Raw genomic sequence first — 23,189 nt, 5'->3', positions numbered from 1 at the left:
TGCTTGGCATGTTTTTGACTTGTTCCTGACTTCATACTTACTTGTGTCTTGTTACGCACTTACGAGCGGTTTCAAGTTGGACAATTTTGACATTTGTTTTGCAAAGCGCGTTAAGACAAATTTAAGCTCAAACATAAGAAAATGGATCTAATTTTTTTAAGTGCAGTGTTCTTACTGGTTCTGGACTTGAATTGGACTTTTTCACACTTTCGGCGACTCTGACCTTATTTCTTAAAGGGAACATTAAGTAATATGCAGTTTTCCTGATGTTCCCTGTACACCTGAGTTGGTCATACTTCGACAGATGTGTCTGATACTTGCGGAAAACTCATCATACTAGCTGGTGAGTATGGATACATAGCCTTCAACTACAATAACCAAGGGTGTATGGATACTCCTGCCAGGGTGTGGTGGCTTGGCTGATGTACTTACTACCTGTTTCTGTCCCCACCTGCTTGCTTTACTGTTATCTCCTGAACCCTATTAGTAGTATAAAACCAGAGTCAATTCGTAGTCATACAGCAGTGTTTTCTGAACCCTGATTATCAGACTTTTATCCTGTTAATTCCAGAGAGCATTCTTCTCTTGTCACTTGTGCCATTGATTTCGAGTGTTGCGCACTAAATAGTCACTGTCACAGCTGGGCAAGTTGGAGTCTGATTGTTGCAATGCCTTACATTATATTGCTTTGAATACTATCCTCATTTGTTCACCAATTCACTGATGAAACTATTGGCGGTCCCAACAGTATGCATATGAGGCTTGAGCATGTCTACTGTTCTAGCACAATCTGCGACAAACGAAATCACACATTTGCACATTTGCACATGTGCTGTTAGTCTCATTTTTCTATTCAGACTGTGTCGTTCAGTTTAACCTCTGAGAGCCATTCTCAGAATAGTGGGTTTCCACCTGTGCCCATTGCCCATTGACATGAGGCAAAGGGCAATTGCTTGAAGTTGTGTCATGCACAGTCGAGATAGTGCCTCGTTAATGTTGCGTCATACCCTCTGATCGGAACTGCGGGCAGCTGCGCAGTGCTGCGTGTAACTTGAAGGGTTATAAGCAGAAAAGAAAGAGCGAAGTTTGTTTGAAACAACTTACAAGTTGAAGATGGTGATGGTAACGACCCGGAGCAGTCAATCGTCCGCAGCCAAGCGGCAACCCCCACCGCGTTTCACCACTTACTCTGTCCAATTACCGCCACTATCCTCCTCTTCATCATCTCCAATGGAGGCCTTTCGACTTCAAAAGAAATACCCAGAAGTTTCCAAAGATGAAATGTTTGATCTCGTAAATCGCTTCAAGTACGGGAGATCTCCTTTCGAAATTACTGAGTAATAAATCTCGTCCGCAGCGCGATTAGTACCAACACGCCAGGTCGTATAGACAAGAGCGCTGTTCTTCAAGCACTTCAGAATACCGGAGAATCGTATGACAAGGCTCGAGAGACGCTTAAACATGTCTCTGTTGATGCCAGCGGTAAAGTCGAGCTCGAGGACTGGGTAGAGGTCCGTACACCATCCATGATGTCATCTCACACATCACTCATCGGCGATCGTTTGCCAGCTCAATGTCAAGCTGCGCACACAAACCAAGGCTTCGGTCCTTCCAACACGAGCAGGAAAGGTTACCGTCCAAGGCTCAAACGCTAATGTCAGTCATACGATCAATGAAGATGAGCGGACGGAATTCACAAATCACATCAACACAGTAAGTTCCTCTCATCGCTGTCATTTTTTGTCTTATTCACTGGCCGCAGGTGATCGAGAACGACCCCGACATTGGAAACCTTTTCCCAATCCCTACCTCAACCATGCAGCTCTTCGACGAATGCAAAGATGGCCTCATCCTCTGTAAACTGATCAACGATTCCGTCCCCGACACCATCGATACGCGTGTGCTAAACAAGCCAAACCCCCGGAAGCCGTTAAATGCTTTCCAGATGACAGAGAACAACAACATCGTGATCGCGTCTGCGAAGGGTATCGGATGCTCCGTCGTCAATATTGGCTCTTCTGATATTGCAGAGGGGAGGGAGCATTTGATCCTTGGGCTTATCTGGCAAATCATCCGACGTGGTTTGCTTGCGCAGGTCGATATCAAGATTCACCCTGAATTGTATCGGCTTTGCGAGGATGGCGAAACTATTGACGATCTTCTACGGTTGACGCCAGATCAAATTCTACTCCGCTGGTTCAACTACCACTTGAAAGCTGCAGGGTGGAAACGGAGGTACGCTCATTATCTATACTTATTGATCCCTTCTCATGCGTGATCCATTAGAGTTAACAACTTCAGCCGCGACGTCTCAGACGGCGAGAACTACACCGTCCTCTTAAACCAACTCAAACCAGACCAATGTTCCCTGGCACCTCTTCAAACTAAAGACGTGAGACAACGCGCAGAACAAGTCCTCCAAAACGCTGAAGTCATCGGCTGTCGCAAGTACCTAACACCTTCATCCCTCGTCTCCGGTAACCCCCGTCTCAACCTTGCCTTCGTCGCAAACCTCTTTAATACCTGGCCTGGTCTCGAACCCCTCGATGAACAAGAAGCCAAGGATTACGGCGCTGTAGAGGACTTTGACGCAGAGGGTGAACGTGAAGCACGCGCATTCACGCTATGGCTCAACTCGCTCGGCGTCGAGCCAGCAGTGTTCAACTTATTTGAGAACTTACGCGATGGGCTCATCATCCTCCAAGCATTCGACAAAATTTCGCCTGGCTCTGTAGTATGGCGCCGTGTTTCGAAGCCCAAAGGTGGTGCACAAGCTGCGCCTCCAACGATGCTCGATGAGGAAGAGCAGGAAGATATTGGCGTCACTCCCAACCAAAGCACACTCTCCCGTTTCAAACAAGTGGAGAACACAAACTACGCAGTGGAGCTTGGGAAGCAGAATGGGATGCACCTCGTTGGTATACAGGGGGCTGATATAGTCGATGGTTCAAAGACGCTCGTTCTTGGTCTTGTCTGGCAATTAATGAGGTACATCGTCTCTTTCACACTACCTACACATCTCAATTCGATTGCAGGTTAAACATCACAAAGACCCTGATGGCGCTCTCCAAGACCGGCAGACCCATCAGCGACACAGACATGCTTAAATGGGCAAACGCAACTGCACAAAACGGCAAAACAGGCGTTCGACCCATCCGGTCATTCAAAGATCCAGCTATCACCACTGGGCTATTCTTCCTCGATCTGCTGGATGCGATGAGACCAGGGATCGTGGATCCCGCTCTTGTGATTAATGTCAGCGAGAGTGGAGCTTATGAAGATCGGCGGCAGAATTGTAGGTTTTTTGTAAACGTCGGGGTTTCTCGGATGCTGATTTTTGGTTCTCTTCCTTTCAAGCGAAATTGGCTATTTCTATTGCGAGAAAGATGAACGCGCTGATTTTCTTGGTGCCTGAGGACATAGTGGACGTTCGTCCACGGCTTGTGCGTCTCCTTTTATTCCATGACTATTCTTCATCGTCGTGCTGATTGTCGCTGCAGATTTTGACGTTTGTTGCAAGTTTGATGAGCATATCGCAGTGATCTGAGCTTGTGTTTTTCTTTCATTTATCACTATTCTCGCTGTTGTTGTTTGCAAACAAGGTCCGTCAAACTCGCTACGTGGCGGACAGTCCAATAAATATACATTACCTGTGATACTACTATTCTGCCTGAAACGTTCGCGATGTGGTTTGATGACTGTACAAAACCTTGTAATCCAATTATGAATGCATTACAAAGGCTAGTAACTAGGTCTCAGCTGTCTGTGTGGGAGATGAAAGTTGGTCGGTAGAAGGTTCTGGTTGTAGCACTAAATTTCCTAGTCTAGGGGGCGTCGAACGCGTGATGAATTCCATTATCGTCGGGAGCTTGTCTGCTGCTTGGCGTAAGGCTGTGAGGGAATGAGTGTGAATAAAAATAGAGATGGGTAAGAATTCCTGCCTTCGCGTGCCAATTCTTCTCTAATTGGAGTCCCTCCGATCTCAAATATGACGCGACCGGTGGGAACGCTGCGCAAATGAGCCTCATGATGTACAAGCACAAAGAAGAACACACCGGGTAGCCCAAAACTCAAACGTCCCTTTTCCTTTACCCATACGAGTTTCATTTCCCTTGAAAACATGTCAAAGTTCATGTAGAGAACAAACACAGGTATAGCAGACCTTGATGCAAACTGGAATATCAGGAAAAACTCTAAGATAGACTTTTGCGCCTTTGACGACCTTTATTTTGCGCTTTATGACTTCCTCAGCCGTAGTAAGCTGTTTCGCGCTGAAGCGGACGCCCATGCCCTTGATGCGGATACCCCATTCACCGTAAGCAAGTGTAGTGCCTTTGGTTGACCCGCCTATGGGTATCGGAACGCGACCTTTGTGTCGTTTGACATGTTGGACTTGACGAGGTGCGAGCTGTGAGCGGAAACGGACGCTAGCTGGCAAATGTGGTACGAGGGTCGTCCGGAGCAATGAAAACATCGTCTTAAGCGTTGAAAGCAGTAAATGCGTGATATTTGCAGTAGAATTGATCAAGACCCCCTTTAGAGGGGTTAAGCGCTAAAGTGTGAATTCGAGACGACAACCAAAAAGTATGATCCGCATATAACACAGAACAGTAGTGTCGAACGGAGGTATATGATGATATCCCAAATTACAAATGACTGAGCCACCGCAAACGCGCCAATCCGATGAAATACTATTCTCACTTCCTCATCAACTTCTCTCTCAGTTCTGCCCCCCGCAGTTGTGCCCGCAGATACTCCAGCCGCACTTGACATCGTGCAGTCACCTCTGCACGCCGACGTCTAATGTCATTCAACTCGCTCTCGAGCGCCGAGATGGATGCATCATCGTCAGGTACTTCACGCACCGGCGAGTTGTGCACAGTTGATGGGAGGTGAATAGAAGAGTCTCGTGCAAGGTTAACAGAGGATACACTGCCTAGCTCCCGCAGCTTGCTGGGGGTGAGTCCTGGCGAGGGGTGCGAAGCGTACATCGAACCGTTTGTGGGGACGCGGGCGCGGGACGATATGGATGATATACTACGCTTCCTTGCCGACACAGATAATGTTGATGGCGGAGCACGTAACGAGGGATTCCGGTATGACTGCGGCTGTGAGCGTGGTTGGCTAACACTGGAGGCTGCTGACGCAGAGTACATGGATTGAGTATCAGCCTCGCAGGGTGTGCCTCTCCCGGTGCTTAGGTATCCACTGCCTTCACATTCACTTCCCCCCCCTCTACCACCACCATTTTCACTTCCCCCACCTCTACTACCATAATCACTCCCTCCCGTTCCAACGCGGACTCGGCGCACAGAAGGTGTTTGCGGTGGATGACGTCGGGTCAGTGAGGAAAGCTCAAGCCCATTGAACGCATCAAGTAAGCGTCTGCCCTCAGCTTCAAGCGTCGCAATTTGGAGCTTCAGCTCCGATGAGGATAGATGATCGGGATCGGCGGCATTCGTAGGTGCTGAGAGAGATGGAGTTCGCAAGTGCAACGGAGAATGCGAGGACGTGCGTGAAACTGTTGATATTGGGGGTACGGGTGTGGAGGGCGAGCCAGTTGTGCTATTGAGACGGAAGGAGGATGGGGGAGGGGTAACTGGTCCTGTTTGAAGGCGGCGGAGGGACCGATACGGGCTGCTTCTTTCTCCGTTTCCAACATTGATACTGCTGGTACTCATACTCGCACTCATATACTGCACATCACCCGTATGCGGCAGGTTCTCCGATGTCAGAGAAACATCACTTTGCATTTGTGGAGGAAATGGCCGTCGAGATGTACCGCTGGAGAAGATGGACGTGTCGTCTGTTGTTGAAGTGAGAGCTGTGTGGCCTGAGATTCGAGAAGAGCGTTTAAAGAGAGTGCTCATAGCAGAAGAGATAGAGGATTTGGAGCGGACAGACGGTGAACGACTTTTGGCGGAAGCCAGGTTGTAGGCTGTAAATTTTAGAGAACAAAGTTGGAAATCAGTCTCTTCAAAATACATACAGCGCAAGGCTCACTGTTTGGTGGGTGCGAGACAATGGGGACAAGGGGGGCTTCCTGCGGGACTGAGCTACCTGAAGCAAGTCGTTCGAAGATGTTCTGCCGCAGAAGACGGTATTCATCGTCACTGTGAGCGGAATCAGCATGGTGAGAGGTTCGATGTGGACATAGAAGATCAATTTTGGCCAGGAAACACTGCGTCAACCCATATGGGTGCAATGACCGCTACCACAACACACAAGTCACGTCCTCAGTCTCAAGAGCCAAAACAAACTCACTCGAGCAAGCCCTGAGAATTTGCGGCAGCAAGTTCATCGAGACGTTGTGCAAGGGTGGTCCTGTAAGCAGGAGAAGAGGAGAACATGAGCGAGCGGTGTAATTGACAGTCGATGCAAGACGTACGTGATCACGTCTGTATGTGTACGTGGAGTATCTTGTGATGATGGTAAGAACTGCTCGGTGCCGAGAGGGGAGCGCCCGGCGCTGAGATGGTGGAGATTGTGGTCACTGTGCCCAATCATGGAAGGATTGTGCGTCTCGCGCGCCTTGCCTTTGTACTTTCCATACTGCAGTGTTCACAACCCCCATCATGGTCAGTGCATTGTCCCATCAAGAGAACGGATAGAAACACGTACGAATCTGGAACGGATGACCTGGACCATTGACATGGACACGGAACTGTCGTTATGGATGTACGACTGGGACTCGTCCACTATCCTGCGCGACGAGAAGAAGCCCATGGTTATATGCGAATAACCGTAATGAACGTTAGACGAAACGAATTGTTATGTTTTTGTTATGTTTTCTTGTCAGTACCAGCACATTGCGGATGCAGAAGCGGTGCCAGGTGCGATGCGTACGTCGTTGTCGACATTGGACTTGGACTTCTGCCACCTTGTTTACAACATAACTTACTATTACGCGCTAAGCACTAGCATTAGACTTTGACACTTTGTCTGTTGGACCTTTATATTTTTGACAACTTTCAAAAATTATTGTCCTAACCGTTGCTAATCGTTCTGTTTCTCTTTTTCAGGTTTACATGCTCAACTGCTCGAGATGATATCGTCAAAATGTAAAGCGCTCAGTGCTGCCACCCGTCTTGATAGTCGTCTTATCAGACGTTCCCTCATTTCCAATCAATCTACTGACCAGGGCATTCCACCCCCACTCACGGGTATCAGAGTCCTCGACCTAACTCGAGTGCTAGCAGGTCCATCATGCACCATGCTTCTCGCAGACATGGGCGCAGATGTCATCAAAGTTGAGGAGGTTACCCGCGGCGACGACACTCGTGAGTGGCCTGTGCTAGCCTATCCGTTATTTATCTGGAAAAAAACAGGCTCCTGGCTACCTCCTTCTGCTGCTGTCTCCCCGAATTCCCCGAAAGAATCGTTACACCTTCCCCCTGAATCTGCATATTTCCTTGCTGTGAATAGAAACAAACGTTCTATTACTGTGAATTTCAAGGATCCTGCGGGACTTGAGGTTATGCAGAGGCTAGTTCGCACTTCCGACGTGCTGGTGGAAAATTTTATCGCAGGAAAGCTTGCAGGGATGGGTCTCGGTTGGGAGGACTGCAGGGTGCTCAACCCGCGGCTTGTGTATGCTTCCATCACCGGTTTGTCTGAGCTTCACTTTGCCTGGTATCAGTATTCAGTTCTGATGCAATCAGGGTACGGACAGACAGGCCCATTCCGCGAAGCCGCGGGTTACGATGTCATTATTGAAGCCGAAGCTGGGCTGATGCACATGTATGTATGCTGTGCTCAGACGCTTACAAATGATAATTTTATGTCTTGCTTTTCATGGATCGTAGCACAGGCGAACCTGATCGTCCACCATCTAAAGTAGGCGTTGCGGTGACGGACTTGATGACAGGTCTTTACGCACATGGTGCCATCCTTGCTGGTTTGCATTCCGTACAGCATACGGGAAAAGGCGTTTGGATAGACTGCAACTTATTTGAGACACAGGTACAGTGGCTATCACATGTTTATATCCTTGTCTGGCTTTCTTATGCTTACCAATACGGTTTCTGTCGTATATACTTAGCTTGCGGGTCTTGCAAATATAGCGTCGAATTATCTTATCGCCGGAAAGGAAGCCTCTCGGCACGGAACTGCCCACCCGTCCATCGTTCCTTACCAAGTTTTCCCATGCAAAGGCGGATTTCTCATGATTGGCGCGGGCAACGACAAGCAGGTGGGCAGCATCACTGATAAGCAGTTCTAGACGACCTGACTCTGAGGCACATGTGACGCTAGTTCCGCCTGCTTGCCGAAAGGATTCTGGAGAAGCCCGAGCTGGCAGATGATGCGAGGTTTGCTAATAATGCTGCGCGGGTAGCAAACAGGGAGGCATTGGTGGACATCATTACACAAGTGCTCCAAAGACACGAAAGGGATTATTGGATCGGTCGCTTCACGGGATTAGGGTGCGTCGTGCATGATGTATACTTATGTATGATCCATTTGCCAAGATATTCACACGCGCATGTCCGTGCAGGGTACCATTTGGGCCAATCAATAATATTCAACAAACATTCGCGCACCCGCAAGTTGGCGCTCGGCAGGCTACGGTGGAGGTTGATGTACGTACCCCTCGTCCTCGTGTGATAGACTTCGTTTTGATTATGTCGAACTGATTAATTGAACAGCACCCACGAGCAGGGAAAGTGAAGATGGTGGCTCCACCTGTTACTTACAATGGAAAGCGGATGCCGGTAAGACGACCACCACCCTGGCTGTCACAGCATACAAAGGAGGTACGTGCACATGCCAGTGATATCTTTGGTTCACCACCCTCATTTTGTTTATTGAATTGTGCATTGTGTTTTTTGGTTTCTGATGGTGAATTGGTTTTAGGTCATGCTGGAACTAGGGTACTCTCAGAACGAGATCGCCGAATTGAGGGCTCGAAAGATTATCTGAGGCAATGTCTCATTGAGAGTTTGGGTCTTGGGTGCGGGTCCGCCGGCCAGGGGGTTATTTTGTAGAAAATGAGATGACGATCTGGCTCTCTGAGATAGCCAGTGGAATCGTGAATCTGTCAATGATGCTACATATTTGGTTGCGGCACTGCGGCGGCAACAGATAATCAGTAGACTACTTTAAGCATAGCCCCGAATCCTACAGCCTAACGTCCTAGTGCCGCTATCCCGATTGTTATTTCAGAACGCTGTCTTTTGTCAGTGAACAAGGCCAGGATTCTCTTCATGTCTCCTGCTCTGCGTGCTCGTTCGCCGAATATCATTGACGACATTGTCAAGCGTCCGCCACCATCTCCTTCCGACAAAGCCCCACCACAAAAGAAGCTAGACGTCAAATCGCGACCTGCCTCGGAGGAGTCAACGCCGAAGGCAGCCTCGCCTATCACTCCAGCCAAGGAGAAGAGCGACCTGAAAGAGGTTGAGAAGAAGGAGAACAAGGTATGTCTCCAGCTTAAAGTGGTTTATTTGCACGCATGCACCTGGAAGCAGAGCGTTCGCCGGGAACCCCGCACTTAGCCCCTGCCCATCTCGTCATCTTGTTCATCTTGTGATGATGATCACTGATTGCACCACCAGCCCAGTAAACAAGATATAATCGATATGGAAGTCTTCGACCAGATAGTCGAATTGGATGATGGGGACTCATTTGTATCAGGGATGGTGACCGAGTATCTTGGGCAGGTCGATTCCACATTTAATAAGATGGATAAGGCCATGTAGGTCTTCTTGTTATTGGAATGATTGCTCTAGAATCTGACTTTTCTAATGCAGGGAAACCAAAGACTTGATAGAAATGTCGCAGCTAGGACACTTTCTGAAGGGCTCATCAGCCGCGCTGGGCGTGAAGCAGGTTTCATTGACTTGCGAGAAGATACAGAACATAGCCAAGGGTACACCTACAGACAAGACCATCGAAGAAGTGACTTCGCTACTAAAACGTGTCAAGGAGGAATACGGTGCGGCAAAGATTTGGTTACTGGAGTATTGTCCGACGTGATAACATGACATTCTCTACTGAGCTTGCTCGTTACCATACCCAAGAGTTCAGGTTGTATGATTTTCACTGTACTCTACCTATCTAAGTAGTAACTGCCACACTTACGCTTGGCTACTTCCATCCTTTGTTTTCACTCCGCAATGTTCCACTATATGCACTAGTTCCAGATACAGTGTACTACATCTTTACATCATTTCGTAAACCATCCAAGCTCACTCCACATCACTACTTTGTGTGGTACACTTCAGTCAACTTTCAAGTGCCAGTGAAAGGACGACACGTGAGGTTACGCGTCGCGCTTCAGCACTACTCTTCGGCATGGACAGCGATGACCTCGCCCTTCCCACTCCTGTCAATTTCCCAGCATTTCCTTATGACCCACCTTATTCGATACAAATAGACTTGATGAGTCACGTCTATACGTCAATTGAGAAAAGGCAGGTCACCATCGTGGAGAGTCCTACGGGCACCGTGAGTGTTTTAAATTGTACCAGCTGACTAGCAAATTTCTGATCCGGCAAGAGAATTAGGGTAAGACGCTAAGTTTGCTGTGCTCGAGTCTGTCGTGGCTTGTGGACGAGAAAGACCGCGCGCGTAAAGGCCAGCTATCGCAACAGTCCCTCTCGAGTGCCGGTCAGTGGTAGTCTCTGTTGGTCTTGCAAGCAACATCTTAAAGCCACATTAGCACCATCATGGGTGGCAGCTCAGGCTCTCGATATTCGGAAGCGTGAGCTAGAGGCAGAGGATAAAGAATACGAGGAACGCCTTGCCAAAGCTCGGAAGACCGAGGCTCATTTCCGTATACTGGCTCGGGCCCGGGTTACCAAAAAGCAAGTGCGTGCGCTCGAATTCATGTCTCGGCTCAACCTATTTACTCTATACAAGTAGCGCGTCGCAGTCGATCTTGTTCAAGGCCATGTTGACGAAGACGCATACCTTCCGGATGACGACTGCGAAAACAACCAAGATAACTTCTCCCCCGCTGTTCGCGCTCTAATGGCAAAGTCAGGGTTGAGCTTCACTGATATGAGACCCAACTAACGTGTACGAACAGAGTGGACAAGAATAACAAACGTGATACAGCCTCTCAAGGAGACGAGCCGTCTTGCACGAAAATCTACTATGCGTCTCGCACACATTCCCAACTTTCACAGGTCCTACCTGAATTGACCAAGCTCAAGTTCAAACACCTCGCCTTGGGCGGTGCTATTCCAGATGAGAGCACAATGAGAAACATGTCTCGAGTTGATCGCGATCCTTGCCAAAAGAAACGGCCCTTCGGGGACGTAGATGGTGATAAGTGCGAAGTTGATCAGCGTCAGTGGCGGACCGTATCACTTGGGTCTCGCAAACAGCTGTGTATCAATGAGGACGCAAGGTCAAGACCGGGAGATATAGACGAGAAATGTCGAGAATTACTGGAAGGTACCAAACTTACTTATGACCCGCGTATTCATTGACCGTCGAAAATATGCTCACAGGGAAGAAAAATACACGCTGTCAGTATTTACCTCCGGTGGGTGACGACAGCCGCATGCTTGACCTGCGAGATCAGATTCTGGTTAGTGAAGGTGATCCATTCGAGTGAACAGTGCTGATGGGTTCTTTTCAAGGCATCGCCGAAAGATATAGAAGACCTTGCCACTTCTGGGAAGAATATACAGACTTGCCCTTATTACGGATCTAGACGAGCGATTCCACAGGCAGAGGTCAGCAGATAATCTCACTGATGTGCCTTCCTGGGTCTCATACTGAACTTTCAGCTTATTACTCTACCTTATAACCTGTTGTTGCAGAAGACGGCCCGAGATACTCTGGGGATCGACTTGACTAACCAGGTGGTCATCATCGATGAAGCGCATAGTAAGCATCTCACCTAGACCGCCCTTTATACCGGCTGATTTTGCTTTAGACTTGATACCAACTCTACTGTCCCTTTCGAGTGTCCGCCTCACATCCAGTATTCTATCGACTTCGTTGAAACAGGTCTCAGTGTATTACCAAAAATTTCGCAACCGGCTATCTGCAATGCATGCATTGCATCTGAAGAGGCTTCTCAATTTCCTGGATGCATTCCAGAGAGTCGCAGTGGATTGGATGGCACAGAAATTGAGCGCCAAATCCAACAGGCAAGATACTGAAGTCATGACTGTGCCAGATTTCATCCACAGGCTCGGGAGAAAGGTCGAGGGTATTAATCTCCTCGAAATTGAATCGTATCTTAAGCGCAGCAAAGTACGTTGCACTAAATTCATTAGATGTTTTTTTTTTCTGATTACTCGCAGATAGCACGGAAGATATCTCGTTATGCTGTCGATGTTTCTGAAGGTTTGTCACCCTGACAAGGGCACAATCATATCTCTGAGTTTGTAGGGGAGAAACCTGAGAGACGTTCATCGGGTGTGGCTACTCCGCCACTGCATACGATTGAAGCACTGATGTTGGGACTAGCGGGCGCAAGTGAAGGTGGGCCAAGCTGCGCCGAAGTTGTTTCTTTGTTCAACATTGTTACAGATGGGAGACTAATCTTCTCTACTGTCGGTGATGCTGTCGAGATTAAATACCAGCTGCTGAATCCATCGGCATTGTTCCGCGATGTCGTGGAGTTGGCGCGTTCAGTGGTACTTGCTGGTGGAACCATGTCGCCGGTAAGCAGCCTTCATTGACAGTTTCTCGCAATACAGTGATGTCGGGGATAGATTTCTGCAGTAGTGTCTGAACTTTTCACATACTTGCCTCCAAACAGGCTGACAACTTTCTCTTGTGGTCATATCATTCCGGCATCTAATGTGCAGACATTGTTGCTTACGGAAGGGCCTTCAGGCTTGGACCTGGAGTTCAAGTTCGCGCAGCAGAGTAATCCGCAGGTCGTGTCCGAGTTAGGTCAAATCGTATTGAACTTCTGCAACGTCGTGCCTGGAGGAATAGTTATCTTCTTCCCTTCCTATGCATCGTTGAATTTTGCAAGAGAAGCTTGGAGTCAGAGTGGATTACTGGACAAATTCAACGTGAAGAAAAAAGTAAGTGTCTCTAAGTAACAGGAGGCGGCTTATTGACTATGTCTTAGGTCTTCTTGGAGCCCCAGGAGAGTTCAGGGGTTGAGATGATCCTGCGGGAATATGCTACAGCTGCCAAAACACATGTAAGTTTAACGAACTGTAACATCTTCGCCATCATGACTGTTTTTTTAAGATGCCGCTAGATAAGAAGACTGGCGCGGTACTATTTGCAGTTGTCGGTGCCAAGCTTTCAGAAGGGCTGAATTTTTCAGATGATCTCGCCCGTGCTGTTGTTGTAATTGGGTTGCCCTTTGCCAACAAAAATTCCCCAGAACTACAGGAACGTATGCGATACGCGAATCAAGCAGAGGTACGATCCGGTATAAGGAGGCCTGTTGGTGTCAAAGACGCAGCGACCGAAATGTATGAGAACATGTGCATGAGCGCAGTCAATCAGAGTATAGGTAAGCACTTCCGACGATGTTAGTATACTTAAACGCTTACTAAGCCCTGAGCAAGGCCGAGCCATCCGACACCGTGGGGATTGGGCTTCTCTGGTACTTATTGATCGACGATTCACATTGCCTGCGATTCGCGGGAAACTACCGCAATGGCTAAGAGATGATGTGGCAGTCTGTGAAACTTTTGGCCAGGCGATGAAGCATTTAGGAAATTTCTATCGAGAGAAGAGACAACGCACAGTGTGCTGATTTGGATGTAATGTAAGTATGTTGAAGGATGATGACATAGTGAGCTCCGTGAGGATAAGCTGTCGTATGCTAGGTCCAAGCCTATATTAAGTGCTGCAGAGCCTCCAACAGAACTGGCCACGAGAAGAATGTGAATTTCTCCAGTCGGATTTGGGTGTGCAGCTTCGTCGAACGTTTTTCAAGCTCCGCTCGCCCTCTATACACGTGACGTTGTTACTATGTTACTCCCTGATAGGAACTTGCAAAGGGGAGGCTGCGCCGCTGCGGCTCGTAATCCGACGGATCGTCTCGGGGAAGGACTTGTCCGCGGTCATTATCGCGGATCATAGCTATGATCCTTCAAAGACCTTCAGGTACTCGTCAGATGAGCCTCCCGGCCTTTCTGGGTCACGGTACAGTGAGTAGTTCTGCGCCCAAACGAATTATAATTTCATTTCACGTTTTATGACCGCGGTGGTGCGATGCTATATGCAACCTACCCTAGGACCGTCTCATGTCAAGTCATTGTTCACGTTGACACCCTGCTGACGTTTTCCCTCTGCACTACCAATGACGGGGTACATGGTATCTGCTCACCAACGTTAACCGTCAAGGTTGTACATTTTTAATTAACCAATTCATACTCAAATGCGCATGCGCAACCTCACCGCGAAATATCACAATCGGTCGATCAGAGGGCCGTCGGACGTGCCAGTGCGTTCGCATTTACACTTGCATGTTGTCAATTTGAAAACTTGGTCGTGGCAACGATTTCAAAGCAGGTACTACAATAGTCTCGATATCAATCATTGAATGGAGTTCGAGTACAGATCCAAATTATTTTATTATCATAACCTCGAGTGAAATTGTAGAAAGAACTCGAAGTGCCAGGTACGGTCGTCGGTGGGGTCTGGATGCACGATTGATCTGGATACAGTACTGTGGCATCTGGCTGCAGGAGTTCAAACGTTCATACCTAGTGAAATCTGACACGGAACGCCAGCTTGCCATTGTATGTATATATAGATCTACATACCTAATACAGATGGAACGTTTAAATGTAATCACAAACTGTCTGGGTCTTCCTTGTAAATATTGGGCCTGCCTCGTCACGAGAGACTAGGCAATAGGAACACTAGAGTACAAGTGCACCACAAACACAAGTCCAGTGAACATGGACGACGACCACTCCAACCAAGAGCTCTCCACGACACCCACTCCAACCAGTCACCTCCATCTCCACCGCAGCAGAAGTCATAGCGCGCACTGGTCACCCACTGAGACACCAACGCACCATAATTTAGGGACGTCCTACGTTCATTCCTCGTCACCGACGCCGCGAGCACCGTACCCACAGCCATCCATTAGCCATAGTTTATCAAACAGCCGCACCCGCAGCACTAGCACCAACAGCTCTCATCGCCCTCGCCGTCCAATCAGGGACAACGATGGCATGCTCAGCCAGGATGAAGAGGTTAGCTATGAAGATCAAGTCAATGATAGAGGTATTGGGGGAAGCAGAGATCGTGGCAAAGGCACTGCACAAGACCAGGAAGGGGAAGTGGAAGAAGGAGACAGTGAAGAACGAGAGACAGGCTCGGAACATGACGACTCAAACAGCAGAGATGATGACGATCCAATTACAGTTAAAGATCGTCAGTCGCTCATCAACGTTCAGCACCCTTTTGGTTTGCCTATCTGGAAACCTGCATTGTACAAGAAATCACGCTCCGTCACTCGCCATGCGGATGCTGCGCTACACTCCGTCCCCTCTGCTCAAGCAGAGCGTCACCTCCTCCCGGGAAATATTTTCTGGGTTATCTGCTTTGGCTGGTGGCTTGCGCTGGCCTGCTTTGCTGTCTCTGCTTTGTTATGTCTCGTTCCACTTGGTGGCAGACGCTATGCTGTACTCATGTTCGGTTTGGGCTGGTACCTTGCATGGCCATTTGGCAAGTATGTCAAAGGGGATGCTCAAGGCAATGACGAAGAAAGCACATCCCCACCTGAGGATGTTGGTAGTGCCAGCACTGTAGATGCCAACCCGTCCCTCTCTCGCACGCCCACCATCACCCAAAATACCAACAGCGAACGAGCTTTTCTGCGCCCTCCAGCTCCATCCAAATCCTACGGAGCTGTCCCAAGTCCTACCGACCGCACGCCGTACGAGAAGATTTCCGCTGACTGGTTGGGCAGGACTATTTTCTGGATCCTGTTCATAACGTTCGTTGCCCCACTCCTTCTGCTCACCTGTATCGCCTGCTGGGCACTTATTATCACTGTCCCAATGGCCAAGCTTAACTGGGCTCTCATCAAATACATATTCGCATCTCCTACTAGGATACGCTTCTGTGCTGCGCCTCTCGTTCCACCTAGTGCGGTCAAGACACACCGTCTCGCAGCTGGTCAGGCTGTCCCCTCTACCTCTGGCCATAGGAGTACCGTACTGCTATGCGTCTATCGCGCTGTTGGGTGGCAATACTACAAATACACTGTCGGAGGCGTTAATATCATTTTCGTCAATCTCCTCCCGCTTGTCTTCTTTGTTATCCTCGATGGATTCGTGCTCATGCCGAAGGCAGAACATCTGGAGGAAGCAGGCGAACATGTCCCTCGCATCCTCGCACTCGTTGCCTCGAAAGCACTCATTTTCCTCATGAGCCTTGCGAGCGTTATTCCTCTCTCTTACTTCATTGGCATGGCTGTGGCGAGCATTAGCGCCCAAAGCTCTATCGGCATGGGCGCCGTTATCAATGCCACATTCGGAAGTGTCGTCGAAGTCGTCCTCTATTCTATCGCGTTGACTCAAGGCAAGGGGCGTCTCGTTGAAGGGTCTATCGTGGGATCTTTATTAGCGGGAGTACTGCTGATGCCCGGTATGAGCATGTGCGCTGGCGCGTTGAGGAAGAAGGAGATGAAGTTCAATGCCAAGAGCGCAGGCGTAACGAGCATGATGTTAATCATGGCATTCATTGGAACGCTAACACCAACATTGTTTTATCAAACATATGGTAGTGTACGTCTTTTACTCCCTTTATATTTCTTTCCAGCAGAAAACTAACACTACTTACAGTTCCAGCTGGTTTGTAGTGGATGTCCCGACGGCTCCCGCCGCTCGTCCGAGTGGAGATGCGACCAGTGTTACTATCAACACCCTGACCCTGTTGAAGATCCATTTTATCAGTCCACAGTGAAGAGCCTCATGTACTTTTGTGCTGTGATCTTACTGTTTGTGAGTTCCCCTCTGTTTTTATGTGTACGACATTCATAACCCTTATACTTGCTGTAGTCGTATTTGATAGGCCTGTGGTTTTCTCTCCGCACACATGCCACTCAGATATGGCAGAACCCACAACCGCTCCTGCAGCCCCTCGACCTTCCACCCACGCATCCATCTCGTCTTTCACTCTACCAACATCACCGTCCTCACTCCAATGCAACCACAATCAGTGCAGCGCAATCCCCGCCGTCACAGATTCCACCGATTATTCGCGAGCCACGTTTGCGACCAGAGGGGTCTCATGAACGAACGCGAGTGGAGGACGATCCCCGGTTTCAGACCCCGGCTCCACGTCTTACCGTTCCAACGGCGAATACAGTGTCCCCCACTTCCCCTTCGATTCTTCGACGTGTTTCCTATGTCCCGCACACTAGTCCCCAAAGCGCCCAATCTCAAACACAATACACACCTCTTCTTGAGTCCGTTGACCATGCCATTAAGTCTACCGGTGCCCTGCCCCTTCCCTCTACTATGTCCACCGATGACTTTACGCGTGCAGTAGCTGTTGCGACTGTCAGCGCCCTTCGCCACCAGCACGCGCATACTCGGGCGGCTCGCGCAAGCGTGGCTGAGGAGGAACATGGGGCTCACGGACATGAGGCGCCAGAGTGGAGCCGTATAACTAGTGCGGCAGTGTTGCTGTCATGCACGGCTTTATATGCCCTCATTGCTGGTACGTCTACATTTGCATTGTCGTTTTGTTGTGGCTGCTGACTCATCGGGGCACTAGAGCTTCTTGTGGATATGGTGGATGTCGTACTAAAAGGCTCTGGGATCGAGGAAAAGTTCTTGGGAATCACTCTGTTCGCGCTGGTGCCCAATACCACGGAATTCATGAATGCTATTTCATTTGCCCTGAACGGAAATATCTCGCTAAGGTACTCTTTGGCCTGTTTGTCTCCCTTCATCCCTAACCAACTCCCCTTCTTCCCAGTGTTGAGATTGGTTCTGCCTATGCCTTGCAAGTCTGTTTGCTCCAGATTCCAGCCATGGTTGCGTTCTCCGCCTGGTATGCGCCCGACAAAATGGGTGAGATCGCAAATGCATTCACGTGCGTATCAAACCATCTCTCGATGATGTCGATAATTCATTTACGTTTATCTTTCCCCAGGCTCGTATTCCCGCGCTGGGATGTCATCGCGATCATCTTGTCCGTCTTTCTGATGACCTATACCTATATCGAGGCCAAGAGTAATTACCACCGTGGAAGTATCCTCATTTTGAGGTAAGTATCTACCTTGGGTTATATGTACGTCGTATTAATTTATCACAGCTATGTTGTCCTTGTTTCCGGATTTTATTTCGCTCCGCGTAACTCTAATGACCAGGAAGATATTGTTGTGGCTGGGGATGTTGGGCCTCTTTCTGTCGTCTCACAACTGTATGCGGCCATCTGGTCGTAGGAAGACTAGTACTATGACCATGCAGCTAAATTCTCACCTTCCTTGTTCCAACTACCATCCGTTCGTTTGATATAACGATCACATCGTTGCCAGTAGTCGTCTTCATAAGGGGTACTCTCATTCGCTTGGTACCAATCTTGATACATTATGGCATGTTTGTGATTCGATGATGAATGATTGGTTTAGAGTAATCAAATTGCAACTTTGTTTATTCCCCTTGTTCGATCAATGCATGCTTTGCATGCTCTCAAGCACCTTCTGGATCCTGTCTGCCGATATCGTGAGTTTTTCAGGCTCACTTTGTCCATCCATAATCCGTTTGAGCGCCTGGGGGGTTCCCACAAACTGTAAGAAGCGCTCGAGGAAGTCGCCATCAAGGAACCCGAAGGACGACGCATCTGCGTCACTGCGACCGCGGACATTCTTTGGCGCGCGGTACCTATGCGCAAAGTGAATTGAATAATTATTGAAAGTATGGGCTCATGACGCACTTTGTGTGGTTTGGCCCTTCCTGTTTCTGGATATAGTTGGACAGGTTCCGTTGAAGGCCAGTGAGATCCAAGGCAAGGTCATCGGCAAGGTCGATGATCACACCGATAAGGCCTGCAGACGTGAAGAACAATTGTTGGGGCTGCATCGGCGAGTCGAGCGAGACCTCCTGAGACGACAATGTGCCTAAGATGCGTAAGTATGGGAAAGTGACGATAAAGCGCACACGTACCAGGCAGGAACTTGTTGACCAAGTCCCCAAGGAAGTAATTTCCGTCTCTCTCCAGAAGCTCCCGCGTTCCCGAGTCCTGGAGACTGAATGTATAAAGGTTGTATTCACTCTGAGCACAAGAGAATAAGTATACAACGTCAAACAATGGACTTCAGCTTACATTTGCACCAATCAAGGTGGAGTTACCCATGAGCTCGACACAGGTGGGCCATAGTGGGCCATAGTCTCTGGCAATCAAGTGCAGTCGGTTGTCCTCGAGCCGCAACATCGAGATCGAGCTGATTGCGTCACCTAACAGAATGATATCGCCGCGAGATGCGAGGCTCGTCACTAGATAGTTGTGGTTCCAGGTTGCTATTTTCGCCATTATCATATTTCCGCTCTCTGTGTCCATCTTGAAGACAACGACCTGCGGGGCAAATGAGCAGTCGCGTCCACAGTTTATAGGCTGGTTCGTTACCATGCTATTAACTGCCGCAGCGATCATAGAATTCACGGACGTCAATGCGTAGGGGCATCCCTTGACGTCATACGAAGTTACGACAGACATGTTTACCTGCAATGCATTCGACGTCATTTCCAAAGTAAAAATACGTCCCTTGGAGGCTTCGGTGTCTTCATCTTCGAGAGTCACTGCTGCTACACACAGATACGATCCGGAATTTGTTGTGAAGGATAACAGTGACGTCGGTTCCTCGCCTTGCTCCAAATTAAAATGCCCGAGCTCTATTCATATCATTAATAACCATCTTGCGCGTTGAACCTGACTCACTATTGAACGATATGTCGTCAAAGACTTGTATGGAGCCATTGATATCCTCTACATCTCCGATGCGAGCCGGGGTTATGTAACGGCATGCGACGGCAAAAACTCTAAGGGCAGGAATATGCGTAATGCGTAAGGGATTGTTGAGGCCGAGAGGTATCTGAGAACTAACTGTCAGCGGGACTCCTATGGAAAGACAAGTACTTTAACTTACAGAGCGAATATGCAATTTATCAAAGTTGTTCACGTTCCCAAAGACCAGACTATCGGAGTTGGCAAGGACTATGGACGATGGGTAATCACTTGTACTCAATTCCGCTGCAGCTGTCACATCCTGCAAACACGTTGGTCAAGGACAATGACGCGAAAAATGTCACAGACCTTGAGTATAAGCGGCGAATACATCAATCTCTCTTTCTCCCAGAATAAAATTGCTGTCCTGCTTCCACACGCAAGCACTGTTTGTCTCGCACCAATACGACACGAACGCATTGTTACGGGAAGACTTCCGATGGAAACCAGTTTCTGATCAAGCAATTGATCATTTCGATACAAAAATGACGCGATGGAACCATCCGTAAGCCCGATGAGTAGGTGTACATTTGAAAACTTGGAGTCATCAGACGTGAAATTGTATAACAGCAGTGAGCGGGGTGCAGAGGGGAGTACAGGGGACGTTGTAACCGTGGGCATGGTTCCGTCCGCAAGTCTCAGTGAGAGTATCTCGACGTGCTTCGATGTCCAGAATCCGACCACAATGTTCAACGTGAAACGCTTGGCTGGATCCTGTGGAAGACACGAGACTGCTGAAATCTCTGCATCACGATTGTTGTGCACAAAATTGCGTTCTCTGCAATGATGGACAACAATCAAATCAAATCTTCACCTAGATGTTTACACTCACCTCAGCTTGATAAATCGCTTGTCATCCAGAGTCAGCAGCACCACCCTCCCCCAGTTGAGTGCAAGCACAACCTGGCTCGCGTTGATACTCGCAGCTACAATCTCTCGCCCCTTCCACAGTCCCTCTTTACCAGGATCTGCAAACTTTTCCAAGGTCCATGGTTCGCCAATTCTGGTGTATTGTTGCACATCAGGATCATACTCAAGTAATAACAGGCCCTTCGAAACAACCTGTATAACATAACTAGAATCTGCATAGTCGGACTTGTTTTCTGCGTTGTACGTGCGTCGAAGGATATTTGAGACTGCGATGGTAGGTAAATCGGTGATAAAACCAGTGTTCTTGTCTCCGTCAATGCTGGAGATCGATGAAGCGTTGTCAAAACGAAAAACGTGCGTTTCCTGCAAAGTTGAGACCACGACATGTGCATAATCGCTTAATTTTATCATCAGCGGTTCTAAAAGAGGTCGGGACAAATAAACAACTTACGGTGCACGGTACATTACTTTCAATGGCCAGATATGGGTGACATTCCCGAGCCCCTGAACTATCGCTTTCTCGGAAAAGTCAGCGCCACTCCGTATGACTTTGATGCTTCCCGTGCTTCTGCCACCAGAGCATGTTACAATTTCGTTCTGCATCACCTCAGCGTCCAAAGCCAGTAGACAGTCATTTGACATACCTGTCCACTGCCATCGGTGTCGATCAGCACAGCATCAAGTATCGGAGCGAGGTTGCTGAAGGACTCCAGCTCAGTGACATAACTCCCCAATCCAACGACAACATAACCTGATGCATCGGTGTTTCTACCTGACACATGGGAGTTGAGTGCGTTAGGGCTGATGGTCGGTATCGTAGATGGAACAGGCAATGTAGGGGCGTCAAACGCAAAAGATGGAGTAGTAGTAATCTGGAGCAATTGCGAGCTACCAAAGTGCGAACCATTGTAGAAAACTTGGTTAGCAAGGTAAGTTAATGTAGTTGGTGCAGACGTCTTAGTGAAGATGATCAGAACAAGAACGACCAGCGGGACTTGAGCAGACCTACCTCCCCGAGTGCCATCAATGTCAGCGTTGTACCTCCAGAAAGGTTTATCGAAAGCAACGCGAGCTTTCCATAGCGGTCCCCAATCAAGTACTTCCGCTTGTCGTCAACATGACACCATCTAACATTGGTGAGCCCGCAGCCTCGATCCTACAAACGGAACTCACGCAGTGACTTCTGCCCATGGCCATTCTACCGCAGCCCTAGCTTTCCTCTTCTTCCACTCCATCCCTTTCTCTTTAGCATTTGCTTCCGTATCTCCAGTAGTTTTCTTCTTATCTGCACGTTTCTTCCTGCTCTCCCTCTTAGCCCGCGTTTCGACGTCCACAAAATCGTACAGCATGATCTTTCGCCCACCGATGATGAGGATACCACCTTCGAAATCATCATCATCAACCTTATAAGAGGGGATATGTATGATGGTAGGGGTTCCGTCGTCGTCCATGGCTGTACTAAATAATTTGCCTGGGACAGGGAGTGAGGGGAGGAGTGGCGAGGGTAATGTGGAAAGCTGGAGGTCCTCAATAGAAAGGTCGCGAGTAAGAAGTTGGAGGCGTTGTTGGTAGTCGATGTGCATCATTGCCAAGGTATACATATCCCGAGAAGTTGACACAAAGGTAATATCCAGGAGGTTGAGCTCAGTTATTCTGACGAGAAAATATGAGGAAAATTAGCGCGAATAATGCCACGACATACGATGCATCAAAGTCATGGTCATATCCTCCGTCTTGGTCAAGCACCACGACCTTGAGCTTGCCTGTGTACGCGCTCACGACAGCCACACCCCCTGAAGGATCAACTAGAAGGGTATGGCAGAATTCTGCCGGCCGAGCACTGCGCTCAGACAATGAGAGATACTTCGTGACAGTAATCCCCGTTGAGCCTGCGCCATTTACAGTAAAAGATAGGAATATAAGCTCTGGCTCTGGGTGATCGGTAAGCACGAGCAGGCTGATACTGCTTCTACTCTAGAAAACGAGTCCCATAATCTTAATATGACACTCCAGACGTGTTTTTTGCAGTTATTGCTCACCAAGACTGGTACAGCTCTGATAACTCGGACTCTTCCCCAGATATCAAGACCCTGTTGATGACGGAGCCCTTCTGGAAGTAGCGCATATATATCAAGCCTATTTGACTTTGCAATGACAAGAAACTCTGATGGGTGCTCATCTTTCAACCTAAATTTGAGCGAATCCACGACAGATGACGCCGGGTGAAAGGTGGTAACGACCTTCATGGTGAACTGTGTAGCTAGCACAGCCACTACCTACACTATAGAAAGCAAGGTTTAAATCACGTGAACCTCTAAAGGCGGCCCAGCCCCTATCTATCGTGGATGTGGTGCTTGCAAGTGTAGTAGGGCATGGTGTACAGAGTCCAGATCTAAATGACTAGGTACACTAGCATC

The 23,189-nt window shown here is 48.6% G+C and overlaps 8 protein-coding genes across 8 annotated transcripts; 5 read left to right on the top strand and 3 right to left on the bottom strand.

Annotated features, from left to right (window-relative positions):
* Positions 1 to 1,230: 1,230 nt before the first annotated feature.
* On the top strand, positions 1,231 to 3,542 carry HD556DRAFT_1431031 (fimbrin; the record flags this gene model as incomplete). The annotated part of the gene is made up of 8 exons (XM_041304964.1): positions 1,231 to 1,307; positions 1,358 to 1,511; positions 1,570 to 1,713; positions 1,763 to 2,235; positions 2,287 to 2,988; positions 3,036 to 3,295; positions 3,358 to 3,443; positions 3,501 to 3,542. The coding sequence occupies 8 exons, from the start codon at positions 1,231 to 1,233 to the stop codon at positions 3,540 to 3,542; spliced, it is 1,938 nt and encodes a 645-aa protein (XP_041162745.1).
* Positions 3,543 to 3,748: 206 nt separating this feature from the next.
* HD556DRAFT_1431030 (mitochondrial 54S ribosomal protein YmL47) lies at positions 3,749 to 4,474 on the bottom strand (the record flags this gene model as incomplete). Its single annotated transcript, XM_041304963.1, has 4 exons — positions 3,749 to 3,891; positions 3,942 to 4,009; positions 4,056 to 4,111; positions 4,163 to 4,474. 4 exons carry the CDS (start codon positions 4,472 to 4,474, stop codon positions 3,749 to 3,751), a joined length of 579 nt encoding a protein of 192 aa, XP_041162744.1.
* Positions 4,475 to 4,585: 111 nt separating this feature from the next.
* HD556DRAFT_242582 (uncharacterized protein) lies at positions 4,586 to 6,885 on the bottom strand. Its single transcript, XM_041309995.1, has 5 exons — positions 6,622 to 6,885; positions 6,389 to 6,552; positions 6,265 to 6,324; positions 6,004 to 6,113; positions 4,586 to 5,938 (listed from the first exon to the last, which is right to left on the bottom strand). Exons 1-5 carry the CDS (start codon positions 6,724 to 6,726, stop codon positions 4,698 to 4,700), a joined length of 1,680 nt encoding a protein of 559 aa, XP_041162743.1. The 5' UTR covers positions 6,727 to 6,885; the 3' UTR covers positions 4,586 to 4,697.
* Positions 6,872 to 9,115, top strand: HD556DRAFT_1355342 (CAIB BAIF family enzyme). Its single transcript, XM_041302459.1, has 9 exons — positions 6,872 to 7,280; positions 7,329 to 7,607; positions 7,662 to 7,740; positions 7,806 to 7,962; positions 8,042 to 8,191; positions 8,254 to 8,423; positions 8,495 to 8,579; positions 8,646 to 8,753; positions 8,854 to 9,115. Exons 1-9 carry the CDS (start codon positions 7,046 to 7,048, stop codon positions 8,917 to 8,919), a joined length of 1,329 nt encoding a protein of 442 aa, XP_041162742.1. The 5' UTR covers positions 6,872 to 7,045; the 3' UTR covers positions 8,920 to 9,115.
* HD556DRAFT_1355341 (histidine-phosphotransfer domain, HPT domain-containing protein) lies at positions 9,116 to 10,198 on the top strand. Its single transcript, XM_041302458.1, has 3 exons — positions 9,116 to 9,416; positions 9,555 to 9,694; positions 9,750 to 10,198. Exons 1-3 carry the CDS (start codon positions 9,204 to 9,206, stop codon positions 9,973 to 9,975), a joined length of 579 nt encoding a protein of 192 aa, XP_041162741.1. The 5' UTR covers positions 9,116 to 9,203; the 3' UTR covers positions 9,976 to 10,198.
* A 95-nt stretch (positions 10,199 to 10,293) lies between these two features.
* On the top strand, positions 10,294 to 13,684 carry HD556DRAFT_1232905 (DNA repair helicase; the record flags this gene model as incomplete). The annotated part of the gene is made up of 16 exons (XM_041297551.1): positions 10,294 to 10,446; positions 10,506 to 10,608; positions 10,661 to 10,809; positions 10,864 to 10,985; positions 11,030 to 11,400; positions 11,457 to 11,536; positions 11,589 to 11,684; positions 11,739 to 11,838; positions 11,888 to 12,210; positions 12,261 to 12,303; positions 12,349 to 12,441; positions 12,490 to 12,623; positions 12,675 to 12,995; positions 13,043 to 13,117; positions 13,168 to 13,438; positions 13,494 to 13,684. 16 exons carry the CDS (start codon positions 10,294 to 10,296, stop codon positions 13,682 to 13,684), a joined length of 2,625 nt encoding a protein of 874 aa, XP_041162740.1.
* Positions 13,685 to 14,837: 1,153 nt separating this feature from the next.
* On the top strand, positions 14,838 to 18,343 carry HD556DRAFT_1233216 (uncharacterized protein; the record flags this gene model as incomplete). Its single annotated transcript, XM_041297577.1, has 7 exons — positions 14,838 to 16,676; positions 16,734 to 16,892; positions 16,950 to 17,613; positions 17,671 to 17,818; positions 17,875 to 17,991; positions 18,052 to 18,165; positions 18,214 to 18,343. The coding sequence occupies 7 exons, from the start codon at positions 14,838 to 14,840 to the stop codon at positions 18,341 to 18,343; spliced, it is 3,171 nt and encodes a 1,056-aa protein (XP_041162739.1).
* Positions 18,344 to 18,490: 147 nt separating this feature from the next.
* On the bottom strand, positions 18,491 to 23,134 carry HD556DRAFT_242769 (CPSF A subunit region-domain-containing protein). The gene is made up of 15 exons (XM_041309996.1): positions 22,812 to 23,134; positions 22,475 to 22,746; positions 21,946 to 22,425; positions 21,782 to 21,899; positions 21,417 to 21,728; positions 21,224 to 21,369; positions 20,735 to 21,169; positions 20,212 to 20,680; positions 20,045 to 20,164; positions 19,837 to 19,990; positions 19,525 to 19,790; positions 19,225 to 19,473; positions 19,065 to 19,173; positions 18,835 to 19,018; positions 18,491 to 18,782 (listed from the first exon to the last, which is right to left on the bottom strand). Exons 1-15 carry the CDS (start codon positions 23,016 to 23,018, stop codon positions 18,569 to 18,571), a joined length of 3,735 nt encoding a protein of 1,244 aa, XP_041162738.1. The 5' UTR covers positions 23,019 to 23,134; the 3' UTR covers positions 18,491 to 18,568.
* Between the last annotated feature and the right edge of the window lie 55 nt (positions 23,135 to 23,189).

This window comes from Suillus plorans (genome assembly GCF_016647745.1).
Source record: "Suillus plorans strain S12 chromosome Unknown HD556scaffold_15, whole genome shotgun sequence".
NCBI lineage: Eukaryota > Fungi > Basidiomycota > Agaricomycetes > Boletales > Suillaceae > Suillus > Suillus plorans.
Note: the sequence above shows the minus strand (reverse complement) of the source record. Positions and strands in the feature narration are given on the sequence as shown.